Here is a 12,759-nt window from a genome sequence, read left to right on the forward strand (position 1 = left end):
AAGAAAGAGCTGACTAGTCAATTTCCCCCTCGGTTTCCAGATCAAGACGAATAACCAAGCTGCTCCTTCTACCTCCCAGACAAACCCACTACCTGGTGTAAAAGGACCCTCCTAGTTTAAAATGTAGAAGACACCAAGAATCATAGAACCATAGGGTTGGAAGGGACCTCTAGGGTCATCTAGTCCAACCCCCAAGAAAAGTTAAATGCATAAGTAACGATCACAAAGTTCAAGCAGGAAGAAAAGGGGTATGAGAAATCTCACACAGGGGTGTGTGCGTGTTTGTGTATGTGTGTGGTAACAATCTACCTTTTGCTTGGGGACTTTTGGGTTGCTGGCTCCACCATTTCCTATGAGGAAGAATGTATTGTTTCCCCTGCAATAAATTGACTTTCCCCCCCTCTGATAAGGAAGCAGACAAAAGCTCTCTCCATACACCAAAAGGCCTGGAGACCCTTTGAAGTTTGGGCACAGCTGTCAAAATTTGAGACAACCCAAAAAAGGCTTGAATATGTCTTTGTTTCTATAGATATATATTAATTAAAACCTGGAATTTCTCCAGGAGTCAGGAGAGCTGGGAAGCTCCATTTGACTGATTGGGATCCCCGTAGGGAATAGCTGTCAACTCACTTGTTTCATGGATTCCACCTGGCTGATTTTTGCAACGGAGTTTTATTATTTTATTGTTACTGGGGGAGGGGGGGTATTTAATGTTTTATTAATAGCCGGAAAGCAGGAGATAAAGGGAAACCCTAGTGCAAGAGGTTATCGTGCTGATTTCCAAAGGTCTATGCTCAAATTGGATATAGGGATTTTCTGGCCTTTGGAACATTTTAACAGCAGTTCAAACAATCAGGGAGTTAAAGTGTGGCGAGAAGGGCTTTTTGAGCTAGACTGTATGCACAACATCACAGTTTTAAAATCAGGATGAATTCATCTGCAGTAAGAGAGACACCCACAATCACCATCACTACCTAGGCACATGTCTAGGAAAGAGTTGGGGGCAGAGATCCATGCCTGGTCTGCTTTTTAACAGCTCCTATGGGGAATATTAAAAAGTGGCTTAAAAGCACATTAAGGGGAAACTAATCCTTTTGAAACAATCGTGACCTGTGCCCTATGGGAGGAACAAGCATTCCAGTCCATGCCACAAATTTGGATAACTCCAAATCGGGGCTGGAATTAATTCTAGGCTGCCTGCGAAGTGGACTGCTTAGCGCCATTCCAGCAACAGGGGAGAAATTCAGGGAGGGTTTTTTTTTTGACCCGGCTGGTTTCCCATGACCACAGATACCTAGAGTGTGCAAGGCGCTGCACAAAACCTGCAGATTTTCTGGTCTATATGGACAGTGTAGCTCAGACAAGGGGAGGGGGGGTCCTAGCTGCAATGCTTTCATTAGCAGAAGAAGACAGACACGTCCTCCCACCCCACTCCGCAGCCCCAAACCTCGCAGACTGGGCAGAATGGAAATTCAAGCAGCTATCAAGAACGCCCGACCTGGATAGCCCAGGCAAGCGTGATCTGGTTAGATCTCAAAAGCTAAGCAGGATCAGCCTTGGTTAGTAATTGGGTGGGAGACCTCCAAAGAAGACCAGGGTTGCAGAGGCAGGCTAACCCAAACCACCTCTGTTAGTCTCTTGCCATGAAAACCCCACCAGGGGTCGCCATAAGTCAGCTATGACTTAACAGCACTCTTCGCCACCACCATTATCTATCTAGCCCTAACCTGGCAAGCTCAGATTTCGGCAAGCTAAGCAGGGTCAGCTTTGGTTAGTAATCGGATGGGAGACGTCCAAAGAAGACCAGGGTTGCAGGCAATGGCAAGCCACCCTCTTGCAAATGCCATAAATAAACAAAATAAAGAAATGGCCTTGAAAATCCCAGCGGGGGGGGGCGCCATAAGCCGGCTATGACTTGATGGCACTTTCCAGCAGCACTACCCCGAACGCACGCGGGAATGGGACCGCACAAAGGGCGCCGGGAGCCCAAACTCCGCTCCCCGCGGGATCCCAGGGCTGGAGGGCTGCGCCGGGCGATTTCTCTCGGCGGGGAGGCGAGCGCCGCGCTCCACTTACCAGCTGTAAAGTGCAGAGGCAAATCAAAGTGCAGCGGCCGGTGCAACATCCCATCGTCCCCGAGCCCCGCCGGGACCTGGCCAGGCCCCCAGCCGCTCGCCCCACAGCCCGGATCCGCTGCGCTGCGCTCAGCCCTCCACCATCGCCAACTTCAGCCGCGCTCGGAGCGGGTCAGAGGCTCGCCCAGCCCCGGGAGCGGAGCCCTTGCGCGCCTCTCTCGCTGGCTCTCCTCGGGGAGGGCGGAGCTCGGCGAACAGCTGCCGCTGCTGGCGCTTTGTGCGAAAGCCCCCTCTAGGAAAGCTCTACCTTGGCTGGGTGGCTGGTGGGGGGAGACGGGGGGAGCAGCTCTTAAAAGGGCAACGCTCGCCAGAGGGCCTCCCCCTTCCTAAGGGCTGAGATTCCTGACTCGATCCCTGGAAATCTAGGAAAGAGCAAGAGACCGGTAGCACCTATGCCTCTGTGTGTGTGTGTGTGTGTGTGTGTGTGTGGTGCCCTCAAGTCATAGCTAACTTATGGCGGGGTTCGCCTGCCTCTGCAACCCTTGTCTTCGTGGGAGGTCTCCCATCCAATTACTAACCAAGGTCGACCCTGCTTAGCTTCTGAGATCTGACGAGATCAAGATCAAGGTAATAGCACCTATGAGACTAACAAAATTTATTATAGGGTATGAGCTTTTGTGCGTCACAGCTCACTTCTTCCGGTATCATGTGTCTTCAGGTATCTGATTAGTACAGTCAGATACTTGAAGATATGTGATACGTATATCCAGGGGTTTTTTTTTCTGGGAAAAGAGGTGGTGGAACTCAGGGGTGGAACTCAAGACTTCACAAGGATGTCACTTTGGGTCAGCTGGAACAAGGGGGGGGGTTAAAGTTTAAATTGCCCTTGGCGAAAATGGTCACATGGCTGGTGGCCCCGCCCCCTGATCTCCAGACAGAGGGGGGTTTAGATTGCCCTCCGTGCCGCTCAGCAGCGCGGAGGGCAATCTAAACTCCCTTCTGCCTGGAGATCAGGGGATGGGGCCACCGGCCATGTGACCATTTTTAAAAGGTGCCGGAACTCCGTTCCGTGTTCCCGCTGAAAAAAAGCCCTGCCTATATCTGAAGAAGTAAGCTGTAACTGATTAGTAGTCAGATACCTGAAGATACGTGATACCTATATCTGAAGAAGTGAGCTGTGACTCACAAAAGCTCATACCCTATAATAAATTTTGTTAGTCTTATAGGTGCTACTGGACTCTTGCTCTTTCCTACTGCTACAGACAGACTAACATGGCTACCCTTCTTGATGGAACTCAAGACTGCACAATGATGTCACTTTGAGTCAGCTGGAACAAGGGGGGAGTTTTTTAAAGTTTAAATTGCCCTTGGTGAAAATGGTCACATGGCTGGTGGCCCCACCCCCTGATCTCCAGACAGAGGGGAGTTTAGATTGCCCTTCATGCCGCTGAGCGGCGTGGAGGGCAATCTAAAACTCCCCTCTGTCTGGAGATCAGTGGGCAGGGCCACCAGCCATGTGACCATTTTCAAGAGGTTCCGGAACTCCGTTCCCCCGCATTCCCCCTAAAAAAAAGCCCTGCCTCCATGATTCTGTCTAACTACCTCTTGATGCCATCTATGCTTGGGCCATCACTACCCCCATTGTCAGAGAATCCCACCGTTTAGTTACTCATTGAGTACAGTGTATGTAAAGTGCCCTGAAGTCACACCCAACTTATGGCGACCCCAGCAAGGAGCTTTCAGGGCAAGTGAGAAGCAGAGGCGGTTTGCCCGTGCCTTCTTCTGCAGAGTCTCTCTTGGTGGTCTCCCATCCAAGCATCAATCCTGCCTAGCTTCCGAGACCTGACGAGACTGGGCTATACCTTGCCGCCTTCCGTCCCCAATGAGTAAAGAAATGATTCCTTTTCTCCATTTTGACTCTACTGCCCAGTAACTTCATCGGATGGCCCCTAGTATTATGGAAGAAGGAGGGGGGGATTTCTATCTACTTTTCCCACAACAAGGTAACATTTTATAAACCTAGCAGCGGCAACTGAAATTGGTGGGACTTATCTCTGCAGTAAATTTGTATAGGATTGGGTTCCAGTTAACCTCCATGGTTAAACTCCAGTTAAACTGTTTCTCACTCGGATTACTTCTGAGTGAGAAATAGAAGTGGTTTTTTAATGCACGGAAATATGGTAAATGCTCAGGGGAAACTCAAGTCCTAGCAAGATGTAAGGGATGAAGGAATTAACAGTCAAGGGTTACCATATTATCAATCAGTCTCGAGATTAAGAACAGTATCAACATGGAAGGTGGAGCTCTTGCAGCTATGACTAAGTTTGAACAGCTGATTATAAAACAAACAGATCATTTATTACGATTGATATTACTTTATTGTCGAAGGCTTTCACGGCCGGAGAACGATGGTTGTTGGGGGTTTTCCGGGCTGTATTGCCGTGGTCTTGGCATTGTAGTTCCTGACGTTTCGCCAGCAGCTGTGGCTGGCATCTTCAGAGGTGTAGCACCAAAAGTGCTTTTGGTGCTACACCTCTGAAGATGCCAGCCACAGCTGCTGGCGAAACGTCAGGAACTACAATGCCAAGACCACGGCAATACAGCCCGGAAAACCCCCAACAACCATCGATATTACTTTAGTTGGAAACAGAAGAACAAGTGAAAAAACATACAGTTAAATGGATGCAGACCTTCGGAGAGCAAACACCTATGCAACAATGGGAACTGTTACAGGAAAAAGGAATTAAGTTCACAACCAGTCAGGCATTAAGAGAAAATTGGTATAAAATGTTTTTAAATATTTATTATGTCATCTAAAGGATGATATAATATATAGATATATAGATATAGATAAAAATTACAAAGGAAATTTTTGGAAATGTCAATATATAGATGAAACCTTTTATCATATGTGGTGAACTTGCAAAAAAGCAAAAAGATATTGGAAGGGAATACATGGAAAAATATAGCATATATTTTTAAAAGTTTCCTATGGAAGCTAAGAATATGTTAATAGGAATATTGCTTAATAAACTACCAAAAGTTTTGGAAGAGATATTTGAATATATGGTGACAGCAGCCAGAATTATCTTTGCAGCAAACTGAAAACTGGACATTTGTCCAAGCTCAGAAAAATGGGAAAATAAATTTTCCAAATATGCAGCAATGGCAAAATTAACAGCTTATTTGAGAAACAGATCAATCATGAAATCTGAGGTGAGATGGAATGTGTATTATGCAAGCAGGCGATAACTTCTGAATGAGAAACAGTTTTAAAAATGGTATATAAATGTATTGCAATGTAGAAGCAGGATAATAAATTTTAAATGTAGCATTTTAAATATAAATGGATAAAGAAACAGATCCTGATTATGGGATAGATAAAAGACTTTCTTTTTGTACTCTGATAATTACTATATCTGTTAAAAGTTATAGTGGGCATGTAGAATGTGGAGAAAGTAAGTAATATTGAACATGTAGTAATGATGAAAGCAATAATGTAGTTGCAAATTATCGTATTTTATAGACCATGTCTTAAAAATTTAATGAAGGAAATGTGGCGGAGAAAATTCTCTGTTTTATATACTTTGTCATATATAATTATTTTTATTTACATAATTATGTTATATAATCCTTCTTTTTCTTTTCTGTATTCCCCCCATATTATTATTCTACTTTTTTAAAAAAAGTCTATTATCAGGAATTACTTCTGAGTAAACATATATTGAACTGTGAGGCAAGGCATGGGCTTCTGGTTCAAGAATTTGGTGAGCCTGGATGGGTAAGAAATTGAATTCGTTTTAGTAATTCTTTTCCACAGAAGAAAAATAAGAGGAGGTGATGTGAAACTGTTGTGCAAACTGCACATCTTGTCATAATTGCACATTGCTACTGCAGCACAGGATTAGCTGTGGCTTGCCAACAATGGTGTGCTGTGTGTCTGCAAACAACGCAACAATGGGATGGTCAGTTGCGATGTTCTTTATGCGGGATTTGCATATTCCCCGTGTGTAAGTTCTTCCTGTTTAAGAAAAACTTGTTCTGTGCCATGGCCCACAGCTGCCAATCTTTGATAAAGCCTCCAGAAAGAGGGAGGGGCTTAAGGGTGTCCTTTTTAAAATATATAATGATTTTGGTTGTTGTAGATTTTCCGGGCTGTATAGCCGTAGTCTTGGCATTGTAGTTCCTGACGTTTCGCCAGCAGCTGTGATGGGCATCTTCAGAGGTGTAGCACCAAAAGACAGAGATCTCTCAGTGTCAAACTGTGGAGAAGATGTTAGCAGGTCATTTGTATCTACTCAGGAAGGTGGGTTTGGGCTGAGTCATCCTGTAAGAGTTTCCCAGGGTGTGGAATGCTAATGCTTCACTGTATCCTGAGGAGGTTCTTTTGCATATGGATTCGTGCTTGATATGCTAATCTTATCTGCAGGGCTATTGTGAGATGTAGAGTATTTTGTTAGCCTGGTGTTTTGTAGGACTGGAAACCATGCTCTATTCATTCATTACCTGCTAACATCTTCTCCACAGTTTGACACCGAGAGATCTCTCTTTCGGTGCTACACCTCTGAAGATGCCAGTCCCAGCTGCTGGCAAAATGTCAGGAACTACAATGCCAAGACCGCAGCCATACAGCCTGGAAAACCTACAACAACCATCGTTCTCCGGCTGTGAAAGCCTTCGACAATATATAATGATTTTTTTTTAAAAGAAAAGATATGACAATAGAAAGTGCATAAATACAAGCACTACATTTGAAATTAGATTAAGCTAATACGAAGATACATTAAGAATATACAACAGCAGGACTTCCGGTTTGGGATTTATGAAGGTCTGAAGCAGCTCCATTTGCGGAGCTGACCGGACTGCCGTTTTAAGCGGCCGGCGGGGGGAAAATAGCCCGCGGCCGACTGCTCTCAGGCGGAGAGCAGGCAAAGAACGCTCAAGACCCTAGGGTGTGTTAGATCTCGGACGAGGGGGGGCTCTGCGCAACGGGTCCCCTCCCGATCCTTGAGGTCCCACCCTGCGACAGGTCGGCTACAATCTCTGCGGCAGTTCTGGGGCCAATTCGGCTGGCATAAGACCTACATACCCAAGCTTCGATTGGGGGAAGAAGTGGAGAGGAGAAGTTAAAATCGAAACAGCGATTACAACCCGAGAAAAGTGAATGAGAAGGTAAAGATCACTATCTTCTGATATGGGACAGATTGATAAAAGCAGAGAGGAATAAAAGTAGATTTTCAAACTGCAACAGGCTAATGAAAAGGAGGGGAAGACTCGGCAAGAGTTGTATTTGAAAAGAGACTAAGTTTAAAGAAGTTATTAAAGAAATTGGACTATTGTTTTGAATACTTGCGGTTATGGAGCTGTGAGAAAAAGATACCATCGCGAGACCTACTGTGGGAAGTCGGGAGACAGGAAGTGCGTAATAACAATAGAGTTGCTGGAGAGAAGCGGCCCTTGCTGGAGGGCAGGAAGAAGGGAATCGCCATCTTTGAAAGGGGAAGGGTCGCGGCTTCAGCGGAAAAGGAAGTAGGCCATTTTGGATTACAAAATCATAGAGAAACCATAGAGAAAAGACGCCTGACATTTTGGACTCTTTAAAAATTAATTTATGCAAGAAGACCGGGACATTTGAAACAAAAAGACATTAAATCTTACGCCACGGAGTTAAGGAAGAGAGTGGACTCGTGGGAGCGAGCTAAAGCAAGCCCCACGATGTCGAAAAAAGAGTGGCAATCGGCAATAGAAAACCTGGACAAAAAACTTTTAGAAGTGATTAAAGAACTTAAGGACACGAAATTGGAGCTGATTAAAGAGGTTAAACAGACAGTAAAATTGGAGCTGTCAGAAGTGAAGAAAGGTATGGAAACAATACAAAATGAATTACAAGGAACGCAGCAGAGAGTTAAAGCAGTAGAAGGCGCGATGGAGAATCTAGCAGACACGCAACAAACAGAGATGAGACTGATGAGGGGAAGAATGGCAGTTGCGGAAAGTAGACACATGGAGAAGCAGCTGAGATTTCGTGGCTTGCCGGAAGTGGAAGGAAAGACAGCACAAGAACAGATGACTGAGGTGTTAGCTGAATACCTGGGGAAGGAGGAGGAGGAAGTTGTGGCTATCCTTGATGTGGCATATCGCGTAAACTCGAGAATTGCAACCCAGAGGAAATTACCAAGAGATGTGATTGTGCAGTTTACGACACGAAACATGAAAGAGAAGATTGTGACTAAACAGTTTCAAGACCCATTGGAGATTGATGGCAAGACAATTATCATAATGAAGGAATTACCCAGATCAGTGTTACTAGATCGGAAAAAATATAAAGTGCTAATCCAGATGTTGAAGGACATGAAAATCAGGTACAGATGGGAGCTCCCAGAAGGTCTGTCCTTTGAATTTGGAGGGGCCAAAAAGCGCATTAGATCTGAGCGAGAGATGGAGCGATTTATAAGGGACAATGAAAAGGACTTACCAACAAGATTATGAGTATGGAGTGTAAAGTTTTATCTTGGAATGTAAATGGACTAAATTCACCGAATAAGAGAAAAAACATTTTCCACTGGCTATTAAAACAAAAATGTGACATTGTTTGTTTGCAAGAGACCCATATTCGAAAGCAGGATGTAAAATATTTAAAATTGGGAAAACTGGGCAAGGAATTTGTAGCGGCCTCCAATAAGAAAAAAAGAGGAGTGGTGTTGTATATAAAAGAGGAGCTACAGCCAAAATTTGTAATGAAAGATGTGGAAGCCAGATTTATAGCAGTGGAATGTACCTGGAACTTAAAGAGAGTGTTGGTAGTCGGAGTTTATGCACCTAACGGTGCAAAAGAAAGCTTCTTTGAGGATTTGAGGAAGCAACTAGACGATCTTTCATATGACCAGATAATTCTTGCTGGAGACTTCAATGGAGTGACAAACTTGGAATTAGATAAAAAGACAATAACGGCACAAAAGAAAAGAGGACTATTACCAAACCTCTTTTTTGAGTTGATACAACAGGAGACTCTAGAAGATGTATGGAGAAGAGAATATCCTAAAAGCAGACAGTTTACTTTTTATTCTGCAAGGCACTCTACATTATCAAGAATTGATATGATCTGGGCCTCAAAAGACTTAGCGTTATGGACTAAGGAGGTAGAAATAATGCCGATGGTAGGCTCAGATCACAATCCAATTATGTGGAAATTAGGGAAAAGGAGAAAAAGGAAAGCATGGAGAATAAATGAGGACTTGCTACAGGAAGGAGAGAATATGGAGATGCTGAGAAGAGAGACAAAGTTCTTCATACAATACAACGTGAATAAAGAAGTACCAACTGATAAAGTTTGGGATGCTTATAAGGCGGTTATAAGGGGCATACTAATGGACTTAAATGGTAGAGCAAGAAAAAAGAAAGAGGAGAAAAGACAAGAGATCGAGGAGAAAATAAAAGCCAAAGAAATACAGTTAAAAAAGAGACCAGGGAAAAAGAAATTATATCAGGAAATTAAAATACTTCAAGAACAGTTAACAGCAATGAGTAATAAAGAATTGGAGTGGAACCTTAAAAGACTGAATCAGAAAGCGTTTGAAGGTGCAAATAAACCTGGGAAGTATCTGGCATGGCAACTGAAGAAGAGAAGGGAAAAGAAAATAATAAATAAAATTTGTGAAGACAATAAAACGTATTTGGAACAGACTACCATTAGTAGAGCCTTTTACAAATTCTACGCTAAGCTGTACAATAAGAAAGAGGTAAATAAAGAATCAATAGCGTCATATTTGGAGAAAATGAAACTTCCAGTAATCTCGGAAGTTTGGAGAAATAAATTGAACAGTGAAGTAACGGATGAGGAATTAAGTAAGGCAATACAATCTGCAAATCTAGGAAAGGCGCCAGGGCCAGATGGACTTACGGCTAAATTTTATAAGACAATGGCCAATGAACTGGCACCATTCCTAAAAGAGGTGATCAATGGAGTTTTAAGGGATCAAAGGATTCCAGATACCTGGAGTGAAGCGAATATATCATTGATCCCCAAAGAGGGCCAAGACTTGACTAATGTGAAAAACTATAGACCTATATCGTTACTTAACAACGACTATAAAATCTTTGCGAAGATACTGGCGGAGAGACTGAAGGGGTGGCTTTCGGAAGTTATCGAGGAGGAACAAGCAGGCTTTTTGCCAAACAGACAAATCAGAGACAATTTAAGGACAGTGATTAATGCTATTGAATATTATGATAAGCGTTGTGATAAAGAGGTTGGTTTCTTCTTTGTTGATGCTGAAAAGGCGTTTGACAATTTAAACTGGGACTTTATGTTTGCCACTATGGAAAAGCTACAATTGGGAGAAAGATTCATTAGAGCAATTAAGGAAATTTACAGAGACCAGACTGCAGCAATTGTGGTGAATGATGAAGCGACTAAGAAATTGACTATAAGTAAAGGAACAAGACAAGGTTGCCCGTTGTCTCCACTGTTGTTCATTTTGGTATTGGAGATCCTGATGATACAAATACAACAAGATGAAGAAATTCGAGGAATAAAAATAAAGGACTATTCATACAAGGTCAGAGCATTTGCGGATGATATAATGTTAATTGTAGAGGACCCATTGGAGAACATGCCAAAAGTGATAGATAAGATTAAGGAGTTTGGAGATTTGGCAGGTTTTTATATTAATAAAAAGAAGTCAAAGATATTATGTAAAAACATGACTAAGCAGAAACAACAATTGTTAATGGAAATAACGGATTGTGAAGTAACAAGCAAGGTGAAATATTTGGGAATCGAACTGACTGCTAAGAATATAGACTTATTTAAAAATAACTACGAAAAATTATGGACTCAGATAGAGAGAGATTTGATTAAATGGAACAGGCTGAATTTGTCATGGTTGGGAAGGATTGCAGCAGTTAAGATGAATGTGTTACCAAGAGTAATGTTTTTGCTACAGACAATACCAATCATCAGAGACTCTAAGCAATTCGAAAAATGGCAGAGGAAAATATCAGATTTTGTATGGGCAGGCAAGAAGCCTCGAGTGAAAATGAAAGTTCTACAAGACGCAAAAGAAAGAGGCGGAATGCAACTGCCCAATCTAAGACTTTACCATGACGCAATCTGCCTAGTGTGGTTGAAAGAGTGGATGACGTTAAAGAACAAGAAATTACTAGCCCTAGAGGGATACAAAAAAATATTCGGATGGCACGCATACCTATGGCATGATAAAGTAAAGGTGAACTCGATGTTCCTGCATCATTATATACGGAGAAGTTTATATACAATCTGGAAGAAGTACAGAATCTATTTACAAGAAGGAACCCCTTTGTGGGTAGTTCCATATGAGGTGATAGATCCGAGAGCTGTTGATAATGAGCAACAATGTTTAACTTATAAAGAAATAACTAGAATTGAAGCATCTAAACTCAGAATAAGGACTCAGGAGGAACTACTACCTTATTACGATTGGTTCCAGTATAGACAGATTAGAGATTTATATAACTCGGACTCTGTAAAGGGAGGTATACGAACAGAGAATTCGGAACTAGAGCAGACCCTTTTTAAAGAGGACAAGAAAAGAATATCCAAGGTATACCAAGTACTGTTGAAATGGTATACTGAGGATGAGATAGTCAAAGCACAAATGGTGAAATGGGCTATAAACTTCAACAAAGAAATAACAATGGAGGCGTGGGAATACTTGTGGAAGACTACAATGAAGACAACGACATGCACTAGCATTAAAGAGAACATTTACAAAATGATCTATCGTTGGTACATGACACCAAAGAAGATTGCGCTAGGGAATTTGAACACTTCTAATAAATGCTGGAAATGCAGGAAGCACGAGGGCTCCCTCTACCATATGTGGTGGACGTGTGAGGTAGCTAGGCAGTACTGGGGGGAAATAATAAGAGAAATGAGTGAGATTTTACAATTTCAAGTAAATAAGAACCCAGAACTCCTGCTACTAAACTTGGGAATGGAGGGAATTCCAGCCCATCATAGGACGTTGATATTTTACATGACGGCAGCAGCTAGACTTTTGTACGCGCAAAAATGGAAAGTACAAGAAGTGCCAACTATTGAAGATTGGATTTACAAATTGCTGTATATGGCAGAAATGGATAAGATGACAAGAAAACTGAGAAATCTGGACTCAGGACAGTTTAACACAGACTGGGAGAAGCTGAAACAATATTTGGAGAAGAAATGGGAGGTGGGAGGAGAACTGTGGCAGTTTGAGAACTATTGAAGTACAATAAAATGTAGAGGGGGGTGACTTTACCGGGGGGGGAGAAGAGGTAAAAGTGAATCTCTAAGCAGCTATGTTATTAGATTGATATATATAGAATAATAAATAGAATATTGATAGAAAATAACTAATCATAAGTGTTAACTATAAGGATTGACTAACTAATAATATTTTCTTTCTGATTCTGTATAATGTACCAAACTGAATATGTTCATCTGAAGGTATATATGAGTCAAATTGATTGATATCATATATAGATTTATGATTGAAGGGGAATAGAAATATTAATGTAAACAAATATAACCAAAATAGAGAGAAGAAGATAGAATGAATAACATATAGAGTATAAGTTAAACTGGCTGGTTTATATGAATGTATGGTTTACATAGTTTATGATATATAGAAATATTTGAAAATGGAATTATGAAAAAGGGGAT

The 12,759-nt window shown here is 42.2% G+C and overlaps 1 protein-coding gene across 1 annotated transcript in view; it reads right to left on the reverse strand.

Annotated features, from left to right (window-relative positions):
* Nucleotides 1-2,168, reverse strand: part of NKAIN4 (sodium/potassium transporting ATPase interacting 4) — a 146,519-nt gene extending 144,351 nt beyond the window's left edge. The window contains exon 1 of the mRNA XM_054980545.1: nt 2,077-2,168. Coding sequence (XP_054836520.1) covers nt 2,077-2,130 — 54 coding nt within the window. The 5' untranslated portion in view covers nt 2,131-2,168. The remainder of the gene's footprint in view (nt 1-2,076) is intronic.
* Between the last annotated feature and the right edge of the window lie 10,591 nt (nt 2,169-12,759).

This window comes from Eublepharis macularius, chromosome 5 (assembly GCF_028583425.1).
Source record: "Eublepharis macularius isolate TG4126 chromosome 5, MPM_Emac_v1.0, whole genome shotgun sequence".
Classification (NCBI taxonomy): Eukaryota; Metazoa; Chordata; class Lepidosauria; order Squamata; family Eublepharidae; genus Eublepharis; species Eublepharis macularius.